The sequence below is a fragment of the Acinonyx jubatus genome, chromosome A3 (genome assembly GCF_027475565.1).
Source record: "Acinonyx jubatus isolate Ajub_Pintada_27869175 chromosome A3, VMU_Ajub_asm_v1.0, whole genome shotgun sequence".
Taxonomy (NCBI): Eukaryota; Metazoa; Chordata; class Mammalia; order Carnivora; family Felidae; genus Acinonyx; species Acinonyx jubatus.
This window is the reverse complement of record NC_069388.1, coordinates 108,075,265-108,101,954: the sequence shown is the minus strand read 5'-3', so window position 1 is coordinate 108,101,954 and position 26,690 is coordinate 108,075,265. Positions and strand designations below refer to the sequence as shown.

Genomic DNA, 26,690 nt, shown 5'->3' with positions numbered 1-26,690 from the left:
CTGTCTTCCCTTGTATGTTAGGGACTTTTTTTCCCTTGCTGCTTTCATGATTCTCTCCTTCCCTGAGTATTTTGTGAATTTGACTATTTGACTATTTGACTTATTGATGGTCGGTTTTTGTTGAATCTAATGGGAGTCCTCTGTGCTTTCTGGATTTTGATGTCTGTGTCTTTCCCCAGGTTAGGAAAGTTTTCCACTATTATTTGCTCACATAACCCTTCTACCCCTGTTTCTCTCTCTTCCTTTTCTGGGACCCCTATGATTCTGATGTTGTTCCTTTTTAATGAGTCACTGATTTCTCTAATTCTTAAATTGCACTCTTTTGCCTTAATCTCCGTCTTTTTTTCTGCTTCGTTATTCTCTATAAGTTTGACCTCTATATCACTGATTCTCTGTTCTGCCTTGTCCATCCTTGCCGCTGCTGCATCTATCCATGATTGCGGCTCAGTTAAAGCATTTTTAATTTCATTCTGGCTATTTTTTACTTCATTTATATCTACAGAAAGGGATTCTAATCTATTTTCGACTCCAGCTAGTATTCTTATTATCATGATTCTAAATTCTGGTTCAGACATCTTGCTTGTATCTGTGTTGGTTGAATCCCTGGCTGTTGTTTCTTCGTGCTCTTTCTCTTGGGATGAATTCCTTTGTTTTGTCATTTTGAAGGGAGAAGAGGAATTAATGAGGTAGAAAAATTGAAATTAAAAAAATTAAAATTAAAAAAATGGTAAAGTTAAACATTAAAAACACACACATACACACAAATCAAATAGATAATGCTAGATCCTAGGTGTGTTTTGGTCTGGGTGTTGAAAGTGGTTTGACAGATTAGAGAAAAAAAAAGGGGGGGAAGGAAATCGTTTGAGAATTTGAAAAAATGAATACACTGAAGTAGACTAAAATGAGATGATGGGGGTAAAATAGAATTTGAAATAATATGCACAAAAATCAAGAATATAGTAGAAAAAATATTTTTAATAAAAGTTAAAAATAAATATGAATTTTTTCATTTTCTGTATTTAAGAAAAAAGAAAAGAAATGAAAAAGAAAAAATAAAATCGTTTGAAAATTTGAAAAAGTGAATACGCTGTAGTAGACTAAAATAAAATGGTGGAAGTAAAATAGAATTTGAAAAAATTTACATAAAAGCCAAAAATATAGTAACGAAAATTAAATAAGAATATTTTTAATAGAAATTGAGAGTAAAAATGAAGTTTTTCTGCATTCAAGAAAAAGAAAAGAAATGGAAAAGAGAAAAAGAAAGAAAAAAAGATTGTATGAAAATTTGAAAGATTGTATGAATACACTGAAGTAGACTAGAATGATGGAAGTAAAATACAATTTGAAAAAATTTACACAAAATAAAAAATATAGTAATAAAAATAAAAGATATTTTTAATAAGATTGAAAATAAAAATGAGTTTTTTCTTTTTATGTATTCAAGAAAAGAATTGTAAAAGAGAAAAAGAAAAAAAAGAAAGAAAATTGAATAGATGAACCTGCTAACAGATTGAAGTAGGACTGAAATTGTTTCATTTTCCCTTAGAAGTCAGTCTATGTAGCTCTTTATAGTCCATAAATTAAGCTGATGGTGAGACTTGTGTTCTTAAAGAGCAAGGTTGGCCCAGTTGGGTGGGGCTCAGTGTAACAGCTCTGCTCTCCACTAGATGGCGCTGCTAGCCTATTGGGGTGGATTGTTGAGGCACTTGCAGGTGCATATGCGCATGCACGGGAGTGGAGAAAATGGTGCCTCGCAACTACCCAGTCTGTTCTCCCGGATCAGCAGTTGCACACCCATCCTCTGTCTTCAGCTCTTGTCCACTCCCCGCTTTTTCACTCTCCATGATCAGGCCCCAGGCAGTACCTCTCTCCCAAGTTTTGTCTCAGATGCGGCTGTTTTCCCTGGCCCCTTACTTCTGAAGGACTGTGGCTTTGACCCATTGTGCCCCTCTGCACAATGGTCTCACTGAGCGATAGCCGAATGAGCAGTGGCCGAACGTCATCTGCACCCAGGAAAGCCTGCTGTATCCTGCTGTTGCCGATGTCCTGAGGCTGCAGCCAGGTGCAAGCCTGTCCCAGAAAATGGTCGCAAGACAGTGTAGCCGCAGCATTTCAGGGATTATGGAAAATCACAACACACATCTGGCACCAGGCCTCACTCTCAATGGCCTTGCCCCAGCACCAGCGAATGTGGCTGCCTTCTGGGGTCTACTGGGACCAGGTGGCTTCAACAGTCTCTACCAAATGTCCTTTCATTAGTGGAACCACTTTTCCCTGTGTGGCCCGAGAACCTCCCGGATCCCACTCTGTTCCTGGGGATTCGCCCTTCCCACTGGAGCACCGCCAGGTATTGAGCGGCTGAGTTGCAGCCTTTGTGCTCCCCTTGTTTACAGTCTTAATGGAATTTAAATCCTCTCCTTTCTCCCTTTTTAATTTAGTCCCTGTGGCTGTTTCCAATTTTCCACTTTGTCCTCTAGCTGCTTTTAGATACTTTTAGATACTTTTCCCATATCCGCGCCCCCCCCCGCCCCCCGCCTCCAGTCTCCATCCTCTCTCCACCCGCAAAAGTGGTTCCCTACCTTCCACGGCTTCTCGCTTCCCAAGTTCAGCTCTCCACGCCGTGTGCCTGCTGAATTCTGTGGTTCAGGCTGTGCAGATTGTTGTGTTAATCCAATCAGTTTTCTAGGTGTGTAGAATGGTTTAGTGTTGGTCTGGCTGTATTTCGTGGACACGAGACATGCAAAAAGCTTCCATGCACTTCCGCCATCTTGCCTCCTCCCCTCTCTTTAACATTTCTTGTCAGGCCAGTTTGGTAATGATGATCTCCTTTATCTTGTTTTGGAAATTCTTTGTCTCTCCTTCTATTCTGAATTTTAATCTTGCATGGTAGAGTATTCTTGGTTGTAGGTCTTTTCTTTTCAGTGCTTTTAATATAGCACTCCTTTGTTCCCTGTAAAGTTTCTGCTGAAAAATCAGCTCATAGCCTTATGAGGTTTCCCTTGTATGTTACAGTTTTCTCTTGCTTCTTAAAAAAAAATTTTTTTTTAAATGTTTGTTTAGTTTTAAGAGAGAATGAGCTGGGTAGGAGCAGAGAGAGGGAGACACAGAATCCAAAGCAGACTTCAGGCTCTGAAGTGTCAGCACAGAGCCCAATATGGGGCTCAAAGTCATGAAATGCAAGATCGTGACCTGAGCCAAAGTTGAATGGTTAAGTGACTGAGCCACCCAGGGGCCCCTCTTGCTGCTTTGAAGACTGTCTCTATCGGGGCACCTGGGTGGCTCAGTCGGTTAAGCGTCTGACTTCAGCTTAGGTCATGATCTCATGGTTCATGGGTTCAAGCCCCACGTTGGGCTCTGTGCTGACAGCTTGGAGCCTGGAGGCTGCTCCAGATTCTGTACCTCCTTCTCTCTCTGTTCCTTCCCTGCTCTCACTCTGTCTCTCTCTCTCTCTCTCAAAAATAAAGAAAGATTTTAAAAAAATGAAAAAAGAAAAGACTGTCTTTATCATTACTTTATGCGGTTTTAATTATTATGTGTCTTGTTGTGTACCTCCCTGGTTTGTCTTGTTAGGTGTTCTGTGTGCTTCCTGGATGTCTGCTTTCTTCCTCAGATTAGGGAAGTTTTCAACTATTATTTCTTGAAATAAGATTTTCGCCAACCTCTCTCTCATCCTTCTGGGATTCCTAATAATGTGAATGCTATTATGCCTGAAGATGTTGCAGAATTCCTTTAACTTATTCTCATTTTCAAAAAAATTTTTTTAAAGGTTTATTTATTTTGAAAGAGAGAGAGACAGAGCACGAGCAGGGGAGGGGCAGAGAGAGAGAGAGGGAGACACAGAATCTAAACAGGCTTCAGACTCTGAGCTGTCAGCACAGAGCCCGATGTGGGGCTTAAACCTATGAGCTGTGAGATCATGACCTGAACCTAAGTTGGATGCTCAACCAACTGAACCACCTAGGCACCCCTAAATTCTTTTTCTTTTTGGTCTTCAGTTTGTTTGCTTTTCATTACCCTGTTGGATTACTAATCTGTCCTGCATCCTCTAATCTGCTGTTGAGTCCCTCTAGGATATTTTTCATTTTAGTTATTATATTCTTCAGCTCTGACTGGTTCTTTTTGAATATTTTCTATCTTCTTGTGAAGTTCTCACTGCATTCATTCACTCTTAAGTCTGCTGAGTTTCTTTATGGCCATTACTTTGAACTCTATTATTAGGGTTATTGCTTATCTGAGTTTCATTTAGCTGTTTTTTCTGTGATTTTGCTTTGTTCTTTCATTTGGGACATAGTCCTCTGTCCCCTCATTTTGTTTCACTCTCTGTGTTTGTATATATGTATTTGTTAAACCAGCTACATCTTTTGGTCTTGAAAGTAGTGGCCTTGTGTAAAACAGGTCTTCTGGTACCTTATGTGCGGTCTCCCCTGGTCACCAGAACCAGATGCTCCAAGGATATCCCTTGTGTGGCTGCATGTGCCCTCCTGTTTATATACCACAGTTTCTTTATCCATTCATCCATTGATGGACACAGGCTGTTGCCATGTCTTGCCTGTTATAGACAATGCTGCTGCGAACATGGAGGTTCAGGTCTCTTTTCGAGGTAGTGTTTTCATTTTCTTTGGATATATTCTAGAAGTGGAAGTGCTGAATCATATGGTATTCTATTTTAAAGTTTTTGAGGATCTTCCATACTGTTTTCCATGGTGGCTGTACCATTTTACAGTCCCACCAACAGTGCACAAGGGTTCCCTTTTCTCCACATCCACACCAACATTTGTCATCTCTTGTGTTTTTGATGGTGACCTAACATGAGGTGGTATCTCATGGGTTTAATTTGCATTTACCTCCTTAGCTTCTGAAAGTTAGCATTTCTCTCATTATGAACAGAGGAGACATCCTGTGGCATCAGTAATACCTGTGACTTTAACATTAGTGGAAATCACTGATGTTGTCATACCCAACAGAGTGATCGTAGGTATCTCACAATACCATTGTGCTCATCCGTATTTCAAAACTTTGTTACTTATTGGACCTTAAGTTTGGCTTTATTAACATACTTCTAAAGCTGCATATATATTATTATATCATCAGTTTAGTTTTTAAATATTGGATAAGTATTTTTCTTTTTTTTTTTAACCCTATGTGTTTTAAAGTCTTGCATTTAAAAACATTGTATGAAGGGATCTATAGCCTTCATTAGGCTACCAGAGTGGTTTGTAATGCACCACAAAAACATCCCTGCAATCTTCACTTATGAAGAGAAAGGCTAGAGGGGGAGATGCTGTATGAAGTGAAAAGTTGTTTTTTGTTTTTTTTTTTAAGTTGAGAGTGACTCAAGTATATTTCTGCTGCTGAGAGAGGGAAGTTAAAGCTATAAGAGAAGGGGATGATAACAAGATCCTGGCCTATGAGGACTGTGTGAGGAGAGGCAGTGGTCCAGAGCACAGGTGGTGGGATTAGGTTTGGGTAAGAGCAGAAGGTGAAGGCATTTCATCCTTTGAGTTCCGAGGAACGAATGGGAGCAGGTGGAGGCCAGTTGGGGTCAGGAAGCTGAGTCAGTCCTATTTTGTAACATTTCGTTACTTCCTGTGTAGACTGGAGCCCAGGTCACCTGCAAAGAGTAAGATGGTGAAAGAAGGGGCTTGAGGAGCATAGAGGAATTTTTAACAGAATTCTTGAGTATTTCTTGAAGTTTAGACAGTATGCTGAAACTTGGAATAGTATGGTAAATAAGATAGTTCTCTATCCCGAATAACTGTGTTTCTTGGTGAGGAACACAGATACATAAAAAAATAAGCACATAAAAGGAAGCACTGCATTTAGTCTGAAGTTGGAGGGCTGGAGGAGGAGGTCAGGGAAGGTGACATTTGAGCAGATATTCACTTTTATTGAGTGTAAGATTGCCAGGGAGAAACAGGCAGGGAGAAAGGAGAGCATCTGCAATGGCATGGATTTGTGGACAAAGAGGGCTAATTAAAAAAAAACAACAAAAAAACTTTTCTTGGAAATATAAACACAGTAAGCAGGATCTTACTGTGTTGGGTGTTGGGAGCAGGGAGGGACTGGCGGGTGTGGAGATGGATGTGGTGTGGCTTCTGCCTTGATGGTCAAGGAGGGGTCATGTTGGGATAGTATAGTTCTGCAATGTGATTGGTGCTGTGTAAAGTTTAAATCAAGTCACAGTGCTTATCATGTTTATTTAGAAGACGGAACTTTCTTACCAAATGATTATGTCATTGTATACGTTATGTAAGATTCTGGAGGGGTGTTTTACAAAACTTACTTGAAAGTTAATCCATTTTCTCCACTTTCTCTTTTTACTCAGGGATATTACGTGTATCGTGACATGCTAGGAGAAAAAGGAGATTTCATTACTTCACCGGAAATAAGTCAGATCTTTGGGGAGGTAATCGTCAATTTCAGCTATAAAAGAAGCTAATATCTGGGCGCCTAGGTGGCTCAGTTGGTTAAGTGTCTGACTCTTGATTTTGGCTCAGGTTATGATCTAACAGTTCATGAGCTCGAGCCCTGCGTTGGGCTGTGTGCTAAAGGTGCAAAAAAAGCCTGCTTGGGATTCTCTGTCCCTCTGTCTTTGCACGCCTCTCTCTCTCTCTCTCTCTCTCTCTCTCTCTCAAAACAAACATTAATTAAAAAAGCTAGTATCACAAACACTTGAGAGCAGATCAGGTTGTATTCTTCTGTAGTAAGTAGTCTCTTACACCTTTGCTTTTGTGATTCATCAAAAGTTCTAATTTTTAATCATTTATATGCTGGAGGAATACAGAATAATAGAGAAAAGAGAGAGAGAAAAGTGAAGGGAGAAAAGTTGCAAAACCCTGAGGAGTTCGTGGGGCGAGATGTGGTCTCAGGCCCCACCCTGCCGTGGTTGTACCGTAGTTCCAGTGGAAACCCCCCTCACAAATTTTCAATTCTCCTCAGGAATTCCAGTTCATTGATTTCCACATAAAAACCCCCGATGAATTTAGAAATAGAAAGTAGTACACAAGAGGAAGTGGAATCCAGGTATTAAAAATGGTAATTGTGCCTAAAAAGCCATGTAATCGTATCAGTCATATGAATGTAAAGAAATGGCATCATCTTATTTCATATGTCTGTCTGCTGTTCCAACAGCAGCACCTTTCTGGAAGTGCTAGCCTCTTCCTTGTGTCAGGGGACCTCTTACAGTGGGGCTGCCTTTTAATGGTGCTCTGTTACTAGGCTTCCTAAGTGGTGTCTTTTGTAATGCCGCCTCCATGAGGCTTCTGGGTGTGCATACGTATATGTACATAGTAAATGACATACATGTGGTCATTGGCAAATATTTTGCTTTCTGGCATAAAATGCATATTTCCTTGGAGTTTTATATACTTTTACGCTATAATATTTCAGTATAGTTTTTTTTTCCTTGTCCCAGCTGCTAGGTATATGGTTCATTAGTGAATGGATGGCCACTGGAAAAAATGCAGCTTTCCAACTGGTGGAACTGGGCCCAGGCAGGGGTACCCTCTTGGGAGATATTTTGAGGGTAAGTAATAAAAGGAACGTCTTCAGAGTCTCGTGTACTTGCCTGAACCTTTGTTCTTTTGATTTGTTTGCAAACTTCATTGACTTCAGTGGCTTTTGGTCCTCCCTCCTTACCTTCTCTTTCTCCGCTAAAATACAATGTCAGAATGATGTAATGAATCATTACTTATTGTTGTCTGTTTGTAATCTAAAAAGTGAGGGTAAAGGAGAATGTGAAAGGGAAAAGTTTAAAACCTTTAGAAGACATCATGGGAGAATATATTTGTCTTCTAGGTGGGAAAAGAATTTGTGAATTATATAAAGGTAGAAGCCATAAAGGTAAAGGTGAATAGAGGGATAATTTCAACTACATTAAATTTAAGAAGTTATTGTTCTTTAAAGAAATTAGGAATTTTTTATTCTTCAAAGACACTGTAGGGGCGCCTGGGTGGCTCAGTTGGTTTAGCGTCCGACTTCAGCTCAGGTCATGATCTCATGGTCTGTGAGTTCCAGCCCCACGTCAGGTTCTGTGCTGACAGCTCAGAGCCTGGAGCCCTCTTTGTCTGCCTCTCGCCCGCTCATGCTCTGGTTCTCTCTCAAAAATAAACAAGCATTAAAAAAAATTTTCAAAAGACACATAAAGAGAGTGATAAGACAAGCTGCAAAATGGGAGGAGTTATTTGCAACACATAAAGAACTGGTAGTTAGCATACATGAAGAATTCCTTTCAATCATTAAGAAGGTGACAGATAGCTCAATAGAAAAGTCAGGCTAAAGATGTGAATAGGCCCTTCATGAAAGAGGAAGTCCTCATGGGCAGTAAAAACAAAAAGATGCTCAGACTGATTGGTAGTCAAGGAAATGAAAGTTAAAATCAGAGTGAGATACCACTGTGTCCGCAAGATTAGCACATTTTGCATCACCAAGGGTTGTTGAAGATGGAGAGATGGGGAGCAATGGGGACTCGCAGACACTGTTTGTAAGAGTGTAATTTGGAGTAAGCACTTTGAGACGTGCTTATTGGGCATCGTCTGCTAACGTCACAGTAACATACTGTATGAGCCAGTAGCACTTTTACTGCTAGACGTCTGCCCTCCAGGAGCTAGTGCAGATGTGTACCAGGAAACATGGTCAAGAAGACAGCAGCATTGTTTAGAAGAGCAAAAAAAATGGAAACAACCCAAATGCCTATCAATGGGAAAATAGATCAATAAATTGTGGTACAGTCAGACACACAGTGGAACATCAAGGGTTGTGAAACTGCATGAAATCACAGCAGAATGCACAACACTCAGATGGACCTCAGAGTCTTGTGAGTGAAAATAACAATTTGTAAAAGAATCCGGATCATATGATTGTATCTATATAAAATCCCCAAATGTCAACATTCAACAATTTGTGTTTGGTGATACAAATGCAATTAGGAACATTTATAAAGAAAAAGCAGGAAATGTTGGTGGTGGCATCTGAGGGTGAGGGAGGACACGTTTTCGAAGGGAAGGGTCGTGTCACTTTAACCAAAGATGCGGTATCTTTCCATGTATTGTTGTTTCTAGCACTCTACCTAATGTTTTGTAAAAACACTAAAGAGGAGGAATATTGTTTATAGTACATGATAAGTAATTGTGTTTGTTAAACTTTTGTAGTTACACTGTTTTGGAATCCATTAGGCTTTTAAAAACAAAAACACATATTCAGTATACATTTGAATGTCTTGATGCAGTATGATTTTTGCTTGAAATTTGGAATCAAAGGATTTTAAAAAACGTATAACATCTGACAGATAATCCTGATTATATCATATTTGGGGGTAAAAGAAATGAACCACTGTTTTAGGTTTCCAGTGTTCTATTTTATCGCTTTAAATTGGCAAAGTCATTTGAATACAAAATACTTAATAAGGTTCTCAAATAATATTGTCTTGTTTCAGGTACAATAAAAATCAAGCCCACAGCTCTTAAAATGCATACAGGATGCTTCTTTAGATCAAGTCCTAAGAACTTTAAAAAGCTAAAGGATTTAAAAGAATGTTAAGAAAATGGACAAAGACATAATTACGGACTTGTTTTCATTTTTTGATCATAATTTCTGAAGGATTTTTCTCTTGGGAAGTTTTCCATTTGTAGTTTCATTTCCAAACGAAATTTGGAAAAATTGTCTTATTATTAGCCTATACCTGCTTATTCAGATCTCAAAAATAGGAGACAAATCAGCAGTGAAAATTACATTCAAATGAAAAATACTATTGGCGTACTTTATGCCTTGGCATTGAATTTTTAGCATTGAGATATTGATAAAATATCAGTGTACTCCTTTTTTCTTCATGTTTACAACAGTTATAAATGTGTGTGGCTAAAAAAAATTAAAAATTTAAAGAACTGCGAAGTTAAACTGTCAAGTTTTTACTGCCCTTAGAATTTGATTTCCTGAGAACACAGTTGAAACATCTCAAAGATGAGATTATTTCATAGACATAGCAGCTTCATAAAATCAGGGGATACATACATTTCATGTTTTTGTTCTCTCTTTAGACTCCCTAATCTGATTATTTACTGGATGCTGAATCGTTAATGTTTGTTTGTCTTAATTCTAATTTTTCTCATTAGGAAACCAAATTGTGCATTATTCGTCTTTCATGTAGACTGTAATAACTGATAGCTTATGAATCTCACGGACTGCTGGAGAGTGGCTTGTGTGAAGTTCCTCTGAAACCAAATTTTACTTCTGTGACATGAGCAAAGTGTTAAGGGAAATGGTTAGAAAACCTAAAATCTACTCAACACATTGTATTTTGCCATTTTTTTCTTTCTTTTTGTATTTAGGTGTTCAGTCAGCTGGGATCTGTGCTGAAAAACTGTGACATTTCAATACATCTGGTAGAGGTGAGCGAAAAACTGAGTGAGATTCAAGCATTAACACTGACTGAAGAGAAGGTCCCTCTAGAGCGAAATCCTGGATCCCCTGCGTATATGAAAGGTGTTACTAAATCTGGGATTCCAATTTCCTGGTACCGAGATCTGCAAGATGTTCCAAAAGGTAATTAGTTTTACACTGCGTGATGAGCTAATTTTGATTACCACCCATCCCAGCGATGATAGGCGACTACAAACGTGTAGAGCACTATAGTACGTTGATGCGATGCCACCAGGACCCTTACTCATAGGGAATAGCAAATTTGTTTCTAAAAAGTAGCATTGTATTAAAAAAATAACATGCCTAATAATAAGGAGAAATGCCTTTCATATGGTTTTGCACAAAAATGTAGATAGATCCCTATTGTACCTTTAAGTTTTTCCTGACCCCTAAGATAGCACTGTCGCTGAGGCAGTCCAAGGCGGTGGGGACTGATGGAAGCAGAGTTAGGTGGTTTGAGTTTAACTGTCTCATCTTTTGAACATCCTTGCTTACCTTCAGAGAGGTGGGAAAATCCCTGCACTCGGCAGGGACCATCCACTATGTTGATGGACCTCTGCTCCCACCTAAAGTGGTGGTCTGACCTTGGCAAGCCACCTCGGCGAGTCCTGGGCTCAGCTGTCTCAGATGATTTTAGGAAGTTCAAAGCCTCTTTTAGCTAACAAATTTGGGTTCTAATTTCTTTCATGCCCTGTGATGAATAAAGGGTTAAATTGATAATTGGGATGTTTTGGCCGTCGGGTCCGGATATGTGGAAAATGAGGAGGTAGTAATTGGTCTTGAGCGTGTTCTCAGAGTAGGTGAAGCAGTGCCTGAGGTGGATGATTCTCTGGTAGCGATGGTTGTGGAAGCCACCTCAGGTTCCTACTCGATCCGCTAGGCGCTTTCTTTTGTTGATGTTCAAAAGAACTATTAGATATTGCCTTAATGCTGAAACTATTTTTTCCTTCTGTTTTTAAATAGGGTACAGCTTTTATCTTGCGCATGAATTTTTTGATGTTCTTCCTGTGCATAAGTTTCAGGTATTGACGGGATAAAGTCATATTTATAATTGAATAACAAAGGGGCTTATGTTGGAAGAATAAACGTGAATGGCATTTGATTACTGTTAAAGTTAACTCTGTTTGGAATTCTGATGAATATAAATAATTGAAAAGCAAAAGTAAAAGGTTAAGTAGAATCTTAATTGTCTTAGGATAACTATTAAGAATATTTATTTCCCATAAGAGACTCTTAAACACAGAGAACAAATGGAGGGTTGCTGGAGGAGAGGTGGGGGGGATGGGTTAAATCGGGGATGGGCAGTAAGGAGGGCACGTTTTGGGATGAGCACTGGGTGTCATAGGTAAGAGATGAATCACTGGAATCTACTCCTGAAGTCAAGATTACACTGTATGTTAACTAATTTGAATTTCAATAAAAAAGCTTATTTTTCCAAGGACAAAGATATGTGAGAATATAACATGGTAAATGGCTTTATTACAAGGAAGGATTACGTTTTAGCCAATAGTTTTGATATCCAAAGGTTAAAATTTTTCCTCATTGAAACTGAAGTGAGCAGACTTAAGATTTGGTGGTAATGTATGTGTCCTGGTAATTTTTAAGGCTAAGAGCATGCATTGATTTGTTAGCAAAAGCTATTGATTAGTCCTTCAGAGTCTGTTTTCCATGTTAGGGGGCACTTTCCTTGCTGCTTAGTTTATCTTCAGCTCCATCACTTATCTAACCACTACTAGTAGTTTTCATCTGTCCGTCTTACTGTTTGAAGGAATTGAAGTAATGCCTTCAAGTGATTTTAAGTGGTAAAATCCTTTGTAAATGTTAGTCATCTATCTTGTATATGGCAGGAGAAAATTAATAGTTATTTTTGGGAGGCAGTTTTGAGGAAAAAACTTGTAAGAATTAGTTTTTATGTGTTATTTTGTGTTTAGAAAACTCCGCAAGGATGGCGAGAAGTATTCATCGATATTGATCCCCAAGCTTCTGATAAACTGCGGTTTGTTTTGGCGCCTTGTGTCACCCCAGCGGAAGTCTTCATACAAGTAGGAATACCACGCGAATCCTCATAGTCTTGTTTTCTGAGTTACTGCTTTACAGGGGCCAGGAGAGATTTGCTCTTAATGTATGCGGTGCATTTTATGAGTGGGAAGTGCAGAGGCTATCGAGTCAGGAGCCTGGGGTAAAATCCTTTCTTGGGTGCGTGACCTTAACGTAACAGGGAAGTTAGTAAGCACTTACTCTGCAAGTTCTTCACCTTCTCCCTTCACTCACTTCCCTACCACGCGGTGATAGTATTGCCTACCTGATGGTACAGTAATGCAACAACTGTTTAATGAGTACTTTGTATATGTGACTCTGTATTTTCTCATTTAATTCTCAAACGATTATGTAGGCTTCATTCTACACTGCCAAAATGGTTCATGTGCTGCTGCTGCTTTTGCCCTCAAGGAGTAATCACAAGAGCCATTCTTGTGTTTAGGGTTCAAAAAACCCTATACTTGTGAGGAACGTTTAGGTTTTGGATTGCATGTTGTAAAAAGGTCTACTTTTTGGGCCATAACTAAGTACTTTTTCCTCAGAAGTTACTTGTTTCAAAATCACAGGAGCTTTTAAACATGAACCTATCAATTAATTTTTTTTTTTTTCCAGAGCATAATTAAATTCAAATAGCAACCTGAGTGCTTGGGGGCATTTCTGTTTTTTCGTATTCTAGCTTCCCAGTTTTACCTGAGTGAGAAGCAAATTCATAGCTACCAAGAGCTAACCCCCTGCTCCTGGGAGATACAATTGTTTTCAGTTCTTGACTTGAGTGAGTGGTACTCACGAGAGAGGGAGCGATGACTTTCCCTCTCATTTGAATGGGGCAAATGGTGACAGAATCTGCCATCTTGAAGAGTGGTCGAAGATGGTAGGTATGTCACCACAGCACCCCGAGGTGTCAGTTTATGCCTGAAGTGGCTAATCTCATGGGGTTACAGTTCAACCACAGTAATGTATTTTATAAAGCTGGGGGATGGGGCACCTGGGTGGCTCAGTTGGTTAAGTGTCCAACTTCAGTTCAGGTCATGATCTTGCACTTCATGAGTTCAAGCCCCGCGTTGGGTTCTGTGCTGACAGCTCAGAGCCTGGAGCGTGCTTCCGATTCTGTGTCTCCCTCTCTCTCTGCCCCTCCCCGACTCGTGCATTGGTGTGTGTTCTCTCTCTCTCTCTCTCTCAAAATTAAACATTAAAAAAATAATAATAAAGCTGGGGGCTAAGTGCTTTATTGTTTAAGCCTCACGATAAGCCTTGTGTGTACATGATGAGGAAGGACTCTTGTCCTTCATGTGTGTACATGATGAGGAAGTAACTTGTTTCTAGTAAGCAGTACGAAGAGCAGAGACTCAATTGCTAAGTGTGTGTGACTCCATACCTGTTAGCTCTGTGCCATTAGAGGCAAGATCAGGCCAGGTCAGTACTTCATTTTTTTTTTTTTTAATATTTATTTATTTTTGGGAGACAGAGTACAAGCAGGGGAGGGGCAGAGGCAGAGGGAGAGGGAGACACAGAATCCAAAGCAGGCTCCAGGCTCTGAGCTGTCAGCACAGAGCCCGACATGGGGCTCAAACCCAAGAAGTGCAGGATCATGACGTGGGCCTAACTGACTGAGCCACCCAGGCACCCCAAAACTTCATTTTTAAGAGTATATTAGGAAGGAGCAAAAGTTAATACAGGTTTTCATAATAAAGACCAACGCTTTTTCCCCATTTTCTCAGGAGTTAGTGTAATGTCATATATACTAGTCAAGTTGACAAGTTCTAATACCATCATTTCACTTTTTAGACTAATGGGCACTAAAATAAATAAACATCAAAAGAATCATCTAGACTATTAGGCACTTATTAAGGACCCTTAGTAAATAGTTGAATATCTTGGGAAATTACGGCCTCAGGTACAAGGTCATGAGCTGAGGTTTCTAGACAGAGGGCATATCATTGGAGTATCTTTTGCCCTAAAAGAAGGTATCAAAACATACTTACTTGCTAGGGTCTATCTTGTTATATTGGATTTATATCATTTGTTCTTTCAGCACAAATTTTAGAGCATCTGTTATTTGCCAGGCACTATTCTAGGCAGACAAAAATTCCTTTCCCATGCATTCAACCCAGGGGAATATATTTATATGAATTACGAGCATAATATCACCATAAATAAAACTATAATGAGCCAGCCATCTAGGGGTTTGGGAGGCATATGCCTTTTTATAAGAGGGATTAAAATTAAAATATCTTTGTAAACTTAGTGGACGGCATCAAAGCACTAGGGAGTTCCATATAATAAAGAGGACGTCATGTGGAAAGTTGAGTGTGGACAACATAATGCGTATTGAGGAGGAGTGTATTGTAACCAAGAAATGCTCATTATAGAAAAACCCCAAGGAAACCGTTCTTTTCAGTGATGCATTTTGATGCAGCTGTTCCTTTACCAGAGTGATGAAACGAGGGATCACGTGGAAGTGTGTCCTGAAGCTGGTGTAATTATTCAGGAACTTTCTCAACGCATTGCGCTGACTGGAGGGGCTGCGCTGATTGCCGATTATGGTCATGATGGGACTAAGACAGACACCTTCAGAGTACGTATAATTCAGCAAGATGACTTCTCAAAAGTTAATTGGCGTGCTCTATTAAGTTTTTAGGTTTGAAACTCATTGAAGATCTTTATCTTTGGCTTCTACAGTGGCTAGCATTGTAATATCACATTATTTTGTCATGAGTATTCATTTATAGTATTATAATTCCTTCTCTATTCCATCACTGTGGGCAGCATCTTCAGGCACTCCAGGCGGCACTTTATATTGGGTTTTCCACATAGCATCTCATTTGAAGAAAGGGTGCTGTTTTAAGAGTTTGGAAACCACTGATTCAGGCTACGTTTTTCTTTTTAACAGCTGTTATGTAAAATGTACTAAAATGATAGCATTTCCTTAGTCTTGATAACCACAAAAGGACAAAAATTCATCATTTTAAAATTATTTTCAAGGGATTTTGTGGCCATAAGCTTCATGATGTCCTTATCGCCCCGGGAACTGCAGACCTAACAGCTGATGTGGACTTCAGTTATTTGCGCAGAATGGCAGAGGGAAAAGTAGCTTCTCTGGGTCCAATAAAACAACAGACGTTTTTAAAAAACATGGGCATTGATGTCCGGCTGAAGGTAATGATTTATTTTGCTATCTTAAATATTTCAATTTTGTAGTATTTCTAATGTTACACTATGTGTTAACTAACTGGGATTCAAATAAAAACTTGAAACAAAAAATTTTGTAGTATTTCAAAGAAACCTCTAAAATAATAAGTACGTCTGGCCTCAGCGCTCCTATTGTTAGCCAGATGCTTGGTATTGCTATTGTAGGGTATGGTGGAACCAGATCGCCTGTTGTGGCGGGGGAGCCTTGTAAGTTCCTGTGTTTCTGTGTGAGGTAGATTTAAGACTTCCAAATGGTGTTTGTGTTTGTTAAGAAAACTTGACTGTGTTTATCAGTAGATCAAACCACCTGGGAATATTTGCTAAACCTACAAATCCACAGGTTTGGGTCTTGGCAACCTACATTCCCCCCGCCCCCCCAGTAATTTTTATTTTTTATTTTATTATGAGAGAGAGTAGCGGGAGAGGGAGAGAAAATCCTAGGCTCCATGCTCAGTGTAGAGTCTGACACGGGACTCGAACTCATGACCTGAGCCAAAATCGAAAGTTGGACGATTAACTGACTAAGCCACCCCGGCGCCCCAGCAACCTGGGCTTTTAGTGAGCACCCCATGACTCTTGAGGCAGGTGATCAGAAACCCCATCTTAAGTAGTACTTTACTGAGTGGCTAACAGTCATGAGTGTTGCTGCATGTAACTAGGAATCCTTCTGGTTATTTCTTCTAAGAAGTTTTTCCTTTCAGGTTCTTGCAGACAAATCAGATGAGCCATCCAGGCAGCAGTTACTTCAGGGGTATGATATGTTGATGAATCCTAAGAAGATGGGAGAAAGATTTCACTTTTTTGCCTTGCTACCTCATCGGAGACTTCATGGTGGAAGCCATCCAATGAATGCGTGTCAGTCAAAACCTTCTCCGTCACCTGTAGCTGGGTTTGGTGAACTTGCCTGGAGGTGATATCTCAATGTGGACGTTTTACCCCTAAGTCTGCCTAAGAAAGCAAAATGAAGGGAACCCATTCACATATATCACAGGTAAAATCCATATCGCAGTATTTTATGTCTCACAGCCAATAAAAATAGCCCATTTTATATACAGTACAACTAAACATTGATCTTTTAAGGTTGTGTGTGGCTTTGGGCACAATTGTGTGCTTTCAGCTTAATGAAACAAGTTACCATGAAACAGAGTATCCTTAATTTTTTTAAAGTTTATTTTGTGGAAGAGAGCGTACATGTGAACATACTGGGGAGGGGCAGAGAGGATCCCAAGCGGCCTTCATGCCATCAGTGCAGACAGAGCCTGATGCAGGGCTCGATCCCACAACTGTGAGATCGTGATCTGAGCTGTATCAAGAGTTGGACACTTAACCAACTGAGCCACTCAGGCACCTTGAAATGAATATCCTTTAATTAATAAGGCTAGTTGCTGTATTTTTATTTTAAAAAGTAAATATGAACACTGATTGGTTTAGTAAAAACTGGAAATCTAAGTGGCCTTTCACAGGGGATGGGTTAAATAGAACTATCCATAAAGTATTTTTAAAAAAAGAGGTAGAGTAGTATGTCCTTACCTCTAAGAAGGTAGTAAATGAAAAATGTGGTCAAGTAAAAATGTTTTATAGTTATGATTCCATTTTTGTTGGGGAGAAGCTGCATTTAAAGAAATGCTTAATTTCATAGAAATTAATAATGCAGACTGGTGGTTTTCTGTGATAGTTACTTATATATAAAAAGTGAGGAAAGGATGCCAGTAATTACTATCAAATATGCCAACGTAGCCTCTCTGGCTCTTGATTTTGGCTCAAGTCCTGCTCGCACGGTGGTGAGCCAGAGCTCAACGTCAGGCTCTGCGCCGAGAACGGTGCCTGCTTAAGTTTCTCTCCATCCCCCTGCCCCTCCTCTGCTGTATGTGCACACGTGCTCGCTCACTCAAAACAAAAACAAAAACCCCAACATGGAAGTGGGTTTGAGGGGTAGAAATTCATTCTCCTTTGTGGTATTTAAAATTTTGTACCCTATGAGATTAAAGGAAAAGAATACCAGCCATGTTTTGAACTTACAGCTTAACTGTATTCGAAGTTTGCTGGCGGAGTGATCAACCCTTGGTTTTTTATTGCTTCTCTGGCTTCCCTCAGAACAGGACTAACATTCTGAATCTCACTCTTAAAATGAAGATGGAGGCCTTATGTTTCACGTGCTGCCCAGCCTTGGGCCATTCATAGCCACCCTTATTTTTTTTTTCCCCGCATTTTCTTTTCTCAAAAACTTGGTTGGGAGAATTTGGAAGGTGAAAATGCCTCATATTGGCCCCTCTCAATTATCTAGTAGTTTTACATTTAATGGGAGGAATCAGGCAATGCCTTGTATCTTAAAACTTAGAACATTTACTTTGAATGGTAAGTCTTCTAGCAGTGGCAGTCGTTGAATATTTGATGATAGTTCCCGAAAAATCTGTAGTTGTAATTACTCTAAACTTTCATTCCAAGAAATGAGACCTCCAGATAATTACCTCAGATTTCATATAAATTGAAATAATGAGTTTTTTATTTTAGGTAGTTAAAAAAAAAAATCAGTGTTTTAAATATAGCATTAGTTCCATTTACAAATACTATTTCCAAAATAGTTCTTTTACCAAGGCCTGGGAAAACAACACAATCTAATAAAATTTTCTTTGGATACCTCTACTAGAGATAAGCTCAGGTTTTCACATAGGAAAGTATGGTGATATGGAAATACATTTTATTATCAGGTTTCTTTGAGGATATTTACAAAAGTGGGATGTAACAAAAAATATAAAAATGTACTGAACAGTGTCATTATAGACTACTTTGTACATTACCAAATGTTTCTAACAATTATTTCTTATACAAAAACAACTTCAAGACAAAAAGGTTATGCAGGTTATACAGTATCTGGAGTAAATTACTCCAAATTATCTGACAGTGCCTTTACAAATTTTTTAAGAAAACGTCTTAGGCATTCAACAACACAGACACAAAGAGTGCAATTAATTTCATGGCTTGTAGTTTGATTACATAAGTAGAGCAAACCATTCCAGTTAATTTTCACCTTCTGTAGTAAAACCACAATAGGGTGCCTAGTGACTTAGAACTACTCCATTTTAGCACATTGATATAAACAGACTTAGTTTGGACACATTTGGGAAGCCATCCTTTCCCACAGGGAAATTATAGTTCTAAAAGGTTTTGTGAAATTAATTTGGATTAATTTTTTAAACTCCTGTAGGAGAAGAAAATACCAGGAGACACTGTGGAATGTTTCCTGGAGAGGTTTATGGGAGGCAGTGCAGCAACATGGTTAGGAGGGAGGAAAGGGACTAGAGCCACACTGCCTGAGTTCAAATCCACATACCAACTGTGACCTCCAGCATCTAGGTACTTAATTTTCCTGTGCCTCAGTTTCCTTATCTGTGAGATGGAGTCCATAACGTACTCCCCCTCGTGGCTGTCATAAGGGGAACTAAAGACATGTTGAGTTGAAAGCATGGGAACCACGTTTGCTACTATCTCCACAGTAATTTTAGTCCTAGGTAAGGGAGTAGCTTCAGGGATCTCTTAAGACCCTCTCTTACACTGTATACAGGGACATTCTTTTCCTTTGCCACCTCAAATTCAGTGGGCAGTGATAGTTAACGCTTTTATGGTTTTTAGTTTATTGAATATGGATATGTTCTTATATATCTGATCATCACAACACTGTGAGGAAAATAGAGGCAAGGGTTATAATCTTTGTTTTTTAGACTGATGAGGAACTTGAGGCTTAGATAGATTGGAGCCAAGACATAAAAGACTGGATTTTCTGACTCCCAATCTTTTGTTGCTCTTTTTGTAGGAAAAAAACTTACAGTGATTACTGAGGAGTGAAAAAACGAAAAGCCACTAGTTTTTTAATAAGTGGGTGGTGCTAGATCTTGAACTTTTTTGCGGGGGGGGGGGGGGGAACTATTAGTAACTTGTTAAAAGCTATGGAAAAATCTAACCTCTTAAATATTATATCTGAGTAGAAAAACATTTCGTTAGCTGGTTGCCAGTGCTGAAATGTAAAAAAACAAAACAACCCCCCCCTCCCCCACAATTTATAAGGGCAGGGCTACGTGATCAGCAGAGCAGATGAAAGAATAAGTGTTTCATGCTCTACCCCACCCACTCTCCCAAACTGCTTGAGATGATTGATTTACAAACATTCTGGATATCTGTAAAACCTTCCAATAAACTAAGGGAAGAAAAACTGGATACGCTCTTTGCTGTTTCCTGCAGCATTAACTGATCCTGCACTGGCCTTACTTTTAGTAATTTTCTTCCTCAAATTATTCAACTCTGTGTAAAGATAAACTGTGTAATGAAAGTTCCCACCTAAACCTACTGAATGTCAGAAACCAACCATGGTGTCACAGAGCTGTGGGTCACAGATATGGGAGTTCGAGTATGCAATAGGGGGGCTGGGCTCCAAAAAGACATACTTACTACCTCCGCACTTAGACCAGTGGGTTCTCCCCCCAGGTTTGTAGTATCGTTTGACCCCAAAATTATCTTAGAGGGCCTTCCAATATACTCACAAAAGGTGACAACTTAATTTCTATCTTGTAGAGAGCACGTTAAGAATTTCAACTCCAAAATGTTAGGGATCACTGTTTTGGAGTCGACTGACCTAAAGAAAAAGAAAAAGGTACAAGAGTCTAGAGCTCCTCTTCTAGGCATGCAGGAAAACCCCCTCAATGCCTCTGTGGTCAAATATTTAGAGTTCTCACAGGAAATCGCATGCTGGGAGCCCTTCCTCAGTTCTCTTTAAATGCAAACCTATTTAGTAATCAACTTTAAAACTCTTGTGTGATTTGGTCAAGCTATACAATGGCTGGACTCTAAGCCTGCCTTTTTCTCCTTTTTAAAAAATAATGTAACAGGAAAGGGAAGATAAATTAAATGCCACTATAGTATTAAAGTGAAGGATTAGGAAAAAAATATAAAAACCAGTCATTGCTTATGCTATAAAAATTTATGAAAAGCTTCATCTTGATTCCGTTATGTGTTCTTATTACTCAGTTTCCCCTCTTGTACCTTCTCACGATGAACTACAGTATTGGTGTCACGGATTCCTTATCACATTTCCCCGTATCTTCGCATCCTTGCAGATGATAACCTACAAAGAACAACAGTTGTGCGGCAAAGTATCAGTCCATAACGTGAAATCCTTCCTTACTGACGTTAGCTCACTGACAACTAAGGATCTTCTTCCATATCATCCGGATTGGGAGCCATAATGAAGTGCTTTGGGTACACAAGATTGTGGGTGTATGCATGTATTTCCCAGCGGGCATCGTCACTTTCGTGCGTAATGTAACGTTCACCAATGCGAGTTTCAAATTCTCTAAGGTCAAGCCAAGTCTGATAGTCCTAGAAAAAAATGGAATTATAAACGATAAAAGAAATAAAATACGTTGAACTTTTTTTTCCTAACCCCATAGCTGCAAAATTGACAGTCTCTACTATGAGTACTTGCTATACAGTAAGTTCCATTCGTAATATTTTAAATTAGCAATGTTAAGATACTTTTTCAAATTTAGAGTCTCTAATGAAGGAAGTAACTAGTTTCTAAAACTAAAACTAAAACAAAACTGCCTGGGGCTTCTGAGATGGCTAATAATAATCACTAAAACATTCTGTTCTAAATTCTGACCTTATACCCCACCTTACTCCTCAAAATAGGGGAAAGTACTTAGAATCTACTATCAGGATAATTTAATAATCACTGCAACTGTGCATTTGTTTTGAAGTTAATTCTACCTGCCAACCTCCACCCCAGTCACCTTTAGAGTAGTTCTAAAGCTTCTCTTTACTCTGAAGCTCAGGGGTTCCTTTTAAGAAATCTATGCAATAGCTTTTGGGGGAATTAAGCCAAACATTTTTATTTTATTTTATTTTTTTAAATGTTTATTTTTGACAGAGAGACAGAGCATGAGTGGGGGAGGGGCAGAGAGAGAGGGAGACACAGAATCTGAAGCAGGCTCCAGGCTCTGAGCTGTCAGCACAGAACCCGATGTGGGGCTTGAACTCACAGACTGCAAGATCATGACCTGAGCTGAAGTCAGATGCTCAACCGACTGAGCCACCCAGGCGCCCCTGAGCCAGACATTTTAAATGGCATTTCATGTATCATTAGTGCAAATATGAATCTTTTAAGCGGGCATCTTAAAAGCAAAATCTATTTGACAAAATAACATGCTTATTTTACAGAAAGGGGAAATGAAGCCTAAAAGGCCCTATATAAAGGCTAAATCATTGCTTTCATTTAATGGGAGTTGAACTGCCTATCAGTTCTGCATGTGAATGGTATACAGCAAACCTTCCAGAGATTCAGCCATAGTACAAAGTAATCACTGAAGAACACTTACAATATTCTAAAACGTGTAGAATCTGTTGATCTTAGAGTAGTTTGATTAGGTGAGACACATTACAATGAATGGCTCCAATGGGGATCACCAGAGAGATTTGTTTTTTTACCTGCAGCCAGGGATGGCTGAGAGATTTGTCCACACTGTAGCGCTTTCTCATCTTCACTTGAAGGAGGTTGTTTATCAAATCAATTGCTAAGAAGAGAGAAAATCCAACCGGTGAACTGGGTGTATGGGGCACCCACACATACCGTGACTCTGCCTGGAAGGCATTCAAGCCACAGAAATACAGGGTGGGCGACTTTTCTCAAGAACATGGCCTTCCCGCTGACACGTTAGTGGCCCGTAAACATTCACTGAATTTAGAGCACCTATTTTATGAAGTGTGCCTGTTTTGTTACAGAGGCGGTGTCAAGTACAGGTTAACAGTGTAGACTTACTGCGTGTGCCAGAGGGTCACTTTCCTCTTCTGTAACATGAGGTTATTGAGAAGATGAAATAACACACATAAAGGGCTTAGAACGGTGCTTACTTAGCACGTAAGTGTTAGTATTATTATTATTTCCAAATGAATTAAAAAACTCAATTCAGACTGACGTGTTGTTGCTGTCCTCCAGTGACACCGTTCTCTAGTCCCCGGCTTGGTCTGCAAGGGACCAAAAGCCACTGCCTTGCCTCTACAGATGTGGCCGGACTTGCACGATCACTTCTCATCAAAAGTGTTTAACAGGTCTTATACAAATATGTTCATGGTGTTTTGGTGTGAGTGGGGAGATCTTGGCATACTTGTTTTGCCCACTTATTTGAAGAAACAGAATACCACAAAACCAAAACCACCATGTAGCTACATACTGACTTCCACCTGTATGACGATACGCGTGAAATACCGACAATAAGGCCTGGACCCAGGGCTGAACCAAGGGGAAGAGTCCCATTATACCACTTCTCTTTCTCTTCCGCACACCACAGTATTTAAGTATGAACTTCCCTGTGTTCAATACTTCAAACTTTTATCCATTGTTCCTTAAATGGTTGTCCACCATGTGCATCAGAGTCATTTGGGGTGTTTATTAAAATGCATTCTTGGGTGTCATAACAACTGGTGAACTGGAACCTCTGAGATCTAGCCACAGGTTTTTGCTTTAGTACGCTCACCAATTGATTATTCTGAAGTCTACAGACCACACTGCCCCAGGAACTCTAAGAGGATTCTGGGAACACCCAGACCCTCCTATATTCTTCAATTAGGTATTCATTACAAAGAAAGCCTGCTACTGCCTTTACATGTTGTTCCTCAAACCTTCCCAGTTTACTGGACTGTCAAATCCCCAAGATTAGGTCTGGTACTTTTGGAAAACAAAAAAGGCCCGTGTTCCAAAGGTTGGCTAAATCCAGGTGGGGGTATTCCCCAGTAGGGTTCTATTCAGTATGGGGCTGTTAAAGAAGTGTGTGCCTTTCCTGTCAGCGTCCATAAACTAAAGAGACCCAAACAAGGCATTCTTGATGGGTACAGAACCAGGGCCCGCAAGCTCAAAAACCTTCACCAGGCAGGGAAAACGAATGTTACCATGCCTCCTAGGATTGGTCCACAGGGGAGCTAAAAACTGAAGAATGTCTATATCATTCGTTGTAGGTATAAAGAACCTGAAATACAGGTCTCTGAAAATAAGTAATTATGAAAAGAAAGAATACTTCAGGGAGAATATCTCCTCCTAGTAGCCTGAGTAGATCTTACACAGTTCAGAGGAGGGGCTCCGGGAAGACTTCACAGATGAGCCACAGGCTAAGAGGTCCCTGAAGGACTGGAAGGATTTCAATAGTGAGGAGGGACTGAAGGCAGGGAAAGGTCTAAGCAAAATGCAGAAAGCAGCTGAGAAGAGTCAGCAGCTAGGTTTTAGATCGGGAGCAGTAGAGGGGAGGGCAGAAGGTGAACTTGGGCTATCTCTGAGAGACCTACAGATGCAATGTGGTTAAAGGGAGGCCGTGATGTAAGGGCACAGTAAGATGGAAGGAGGGTTTCCTGAAGACCGATTTGGCAGCAGTGGTGACTGGGAAGCACCGTCAAAGAGTCTAACGGGTAGAACCCTAGGTATTTTAGTAGCTTCAAAGGGAGGAAATTGGGTCCTGGGTTAGTGCTAGGCGTGGGAACTTTAAGGAAGTTAGAGACGAGACCGTCAGGAGGAAGAGTGCTCATGAACTGGTAACTGGTTGAATCTGGAAGAGGAGTATGAGAAATTAAAAAGAGAAGTCAGAAGAAATAGGCTGATTTGGGATCACAAAGATTTTTAGACTAAAGGGCACAGAGCTATAATTTTTTTTTTTTTTTTTTTTTACCTTCACCAGAAATTTCTCTCCACGGATTTGGTGGGTACATAAACGCAGCATTTTGGATTTGGTCATTTATATCTTCATCTTCATTAAAAGGAAATGTGCCACTGAGGCTCACATAGACGATAACTCCCACTGACCACATATCTAGAGAACGGTTGTAACCTTTGCTCCTGAGCACTTCAGGGGCTAAGTATGCTGGAGTCCCCACCACAGACCTCCTGAATGACTTTTCACCAATGATGCGTGCAAAACCAAAGTCACATAGCTTCACCTGCAAATTAAAAAAATGTTAGTTTTGTATTATTATCTATGTGTCAATCTATTATGCTTGTCCCTAAATGATACTGTATCATTTCATTTTTAAAAGTTATGTTTTTTTTATTTTGAGAGCGAGCGAGTAAGCAGGGGAGGGCAGAGAGGGAGAGAATCCCAAGCAGGCTCTGCGCTGTCAGTGCAGAGCCCTAGGTGGGGCTCGATCCCACCAACAGCTCATAACCTGAGCCAAAATCAAGAGTTGGACCCTTAACCAACTGAGCCACCCAAGCTCCCTGATACCGTATCATTTCAACACACTTGCCAACTGTACTGATCACGAATGTCAAATGATTGTCAATAGGGAAATTGTAAAGTATGCTTTTCCCAAAAGGCAGATACATTTATGATCCTGTGATCTTCTGCCAACATGGTATGAAAAACTTCCCTAGTGCCTATTTCAAAAAACCACTTTGAAGTTTTAGCTTCCACAATGTCAAATACCAGCTGGGTGCTGTAAGTGGTCACAAAGTTTTGTTCGTCTGTTTTTAACATTTATTTACTATTGGGAGGCAGACACAGAGCATGAGCAGGGGAAGGGTAAAGAGAGGGGGAGACACAGAATGCCAAGCAGGCTCCAGGCTCTGAGCTGTCAGCACAGAGCTGGATGCGGGGCTCGAACTCACAAACGGTGAGATCATGACCTGAGCCAAAGTCGGCTGCTTAACCGACTGAGCCACCCAGGCGCCCCTGGTCACAAAGTTTTTTGATGAAATGGAGGGTGCTGATCTTTCAGCATCTGACTTTAAAGGAGATAATTTTCTGTGAAAAGGAATTATAGGTTTCATTTTTAAATCCTCAGTGACTTCACAGCGCCTGAAAACATAAAGGCCCTCAGTAAATGTTTGCTGAATGAAAAATAAGTTGATATTTTAAAACTTACCCTTTATTTTGTTTAATCCTAGAACCTATATTCCCAAGGATACTGTCAATTGGCAAATAACTTGAGTGTAGTAAAGAACTACGAGGCTGCTTGAAAGAGGAGCAAAGGTGTTTCCTGTGACTGTGGAATAAATTATTACTAGTGAGATGTTTAGATTTGAAAAAAGTTCTGTCTGAAGGTAGTCACGGTTACTACAATGTCCTTTTGGAAAGAAAGTTCTGGAAGTGTGATGAGCTTGGCAGAGCTCAGAGCACTTCTGCTGCCCATCTTCTAGTGATGTTCAGATTTTGGTGATTAATGATGCATCCATGCCGAACAAGCAAATGCCAAGTACTTTCCGGAGGAGATGCCCTGCCTCATAAACTGTCTTCACAAAAAGCATTATGATACATTGAGAAAAAAAGAGATTTGGCCTCTACAAACCAACAGTACCAACAGTGCCTGGAGAGTGTATGATGAAGGTGTATTCAAATGCTGCTGGCTTTCTAGGACATGGACCCTCACGCACAATTTTATGGTAACTGTTCCGCGCCATTATTGAATGTGATTCCCTCTTTGAGTATTGGAAGAATAGGATTATCGACCATGAAGACATGAACTCTTTTGTTGTTAGATGCCGCATTTCAGCTAACATCTTGATAAAGAAAAGTTGCCTTGGCAGTTTGGCAACTGAATAAAGTGTGGCCATGGCTAGCACTTAGGCAAAAAGGCACGTCGAGTAAATGATGTGATTTTCCCTTTGTTCCTAACAGAGGTAAGAGAGACGGAGTTTTAGCCTCACTGTAGGGGTGTGCGTCCTTTGCCCAAACTATTCTGAAGATCAAATGAGGTAACGACGTATGGAAGCACTTTATTTAAAACATCACGCCAACTATCAGGGAACCTTTTTTGGCCTCACAATGATAGGGAGTCACTTTTAAGCACACAGGCATTGTAAAAGAATAGGATTACCTCCTTAAAAGAGTTGAGTAATTTTTAAAAATACGTCTTTTTCTTTGAAAGACGATCTGAGTTGCATTTGACTCAAGTGAAACAGCTACTTGTCCTTAGTGTAGCCAACTAATTGTGCGTGTTTCAAATCTACATAAACAATAGTTTGAAGGAGAGAGTCTAGCTGATAGTTATGGGCACTGCCAACACATATTCCACAGGAA

General features: G+C 39.9%; 2 protein-coding genes across 4 annotated transcripts in view; one reads left to right on the top strand and one right to left on the bottom strand.

The window, feature by feature from the left end:
* Window positions 1-21,075, top strand: part of NDUFAF7 (NADH:ubiquinone oxidoreductase complex assembly factor 7) — a 28,396-nt gene extending 7,321 nt beyond the window's left edge. For both annotated transcript variants that reach the window (XM_015076729.3, XM_027033561.2), the window contains 9 exons: window positions 6,326-6,406; window positions 7,415-7,525; window positions 10,326-10,539; window positions 11,380-11,438; window positions 12,348-12,458; window positions 14,885-15,028; window positions 15,436-15,609; window positions 16,344-16,633; window positions 20,751-21,075. In XM_015076729.3, the coding sequence (XP_014932215.1) occupies window positions 6,326-6,406; window positions 7,415-7,525; window positions 10,326-10,539; window positions 11,380-11,438; window positions 12,348-12,458; window positions 14,885-15,028; window positions 15,436-15,609; window positions 16,344-16,556 (1,107 nt within the window). In that variant the 3' untranslated portion in view covers window positions 16,557-16,633; window positions 20,751-21,075. The remainder of the gene's footprint in view (window positions 1-6,325; window positions 6,407-7,414; window positions 7,526-10,325; window positions 10,540-11,379; window positions 11,439-12,347; window positions 12,459-14,884; window positions 15,029-15,435; window positions 15,610-16,343; window positions 16,634-20,750) is intronic.
* The window catches only part of PRKD3 (protein kinase D3), an 85,935-nt gene continuing 77,379 nt past the window's right edge, over window positions 18,135-26,690 (bottom strand). The window contains exons 17-20 of one of the 2 annotated variants that reach the window (XR_008289586.1): window positions 24,345-24,612; window positions 22,120-22,205; window positions 20,677-21,012; window positions 18,135-20,269 (exon numbers count right to left, since the gene is read on the bottom strand). Coding sequence is in view for 1 of the 2 variants with exons in the window: in XM_027033554.2 (XP_026889355.1) it covers window positions 20,839-21,012; window positions 22,120-22,205; window positions 24,345-24,612 (528 nt within the window). In the remaining variant the exon portion in view is untranslated. Of the gene's footprint in view, window positions 21,013-22,119; window positions 22,206-24,344; window positions 24,613-26,690 lie in introns of both variants that reach the window. The other variant, XM_027033554.2, reaches the window with a different exon arrangement.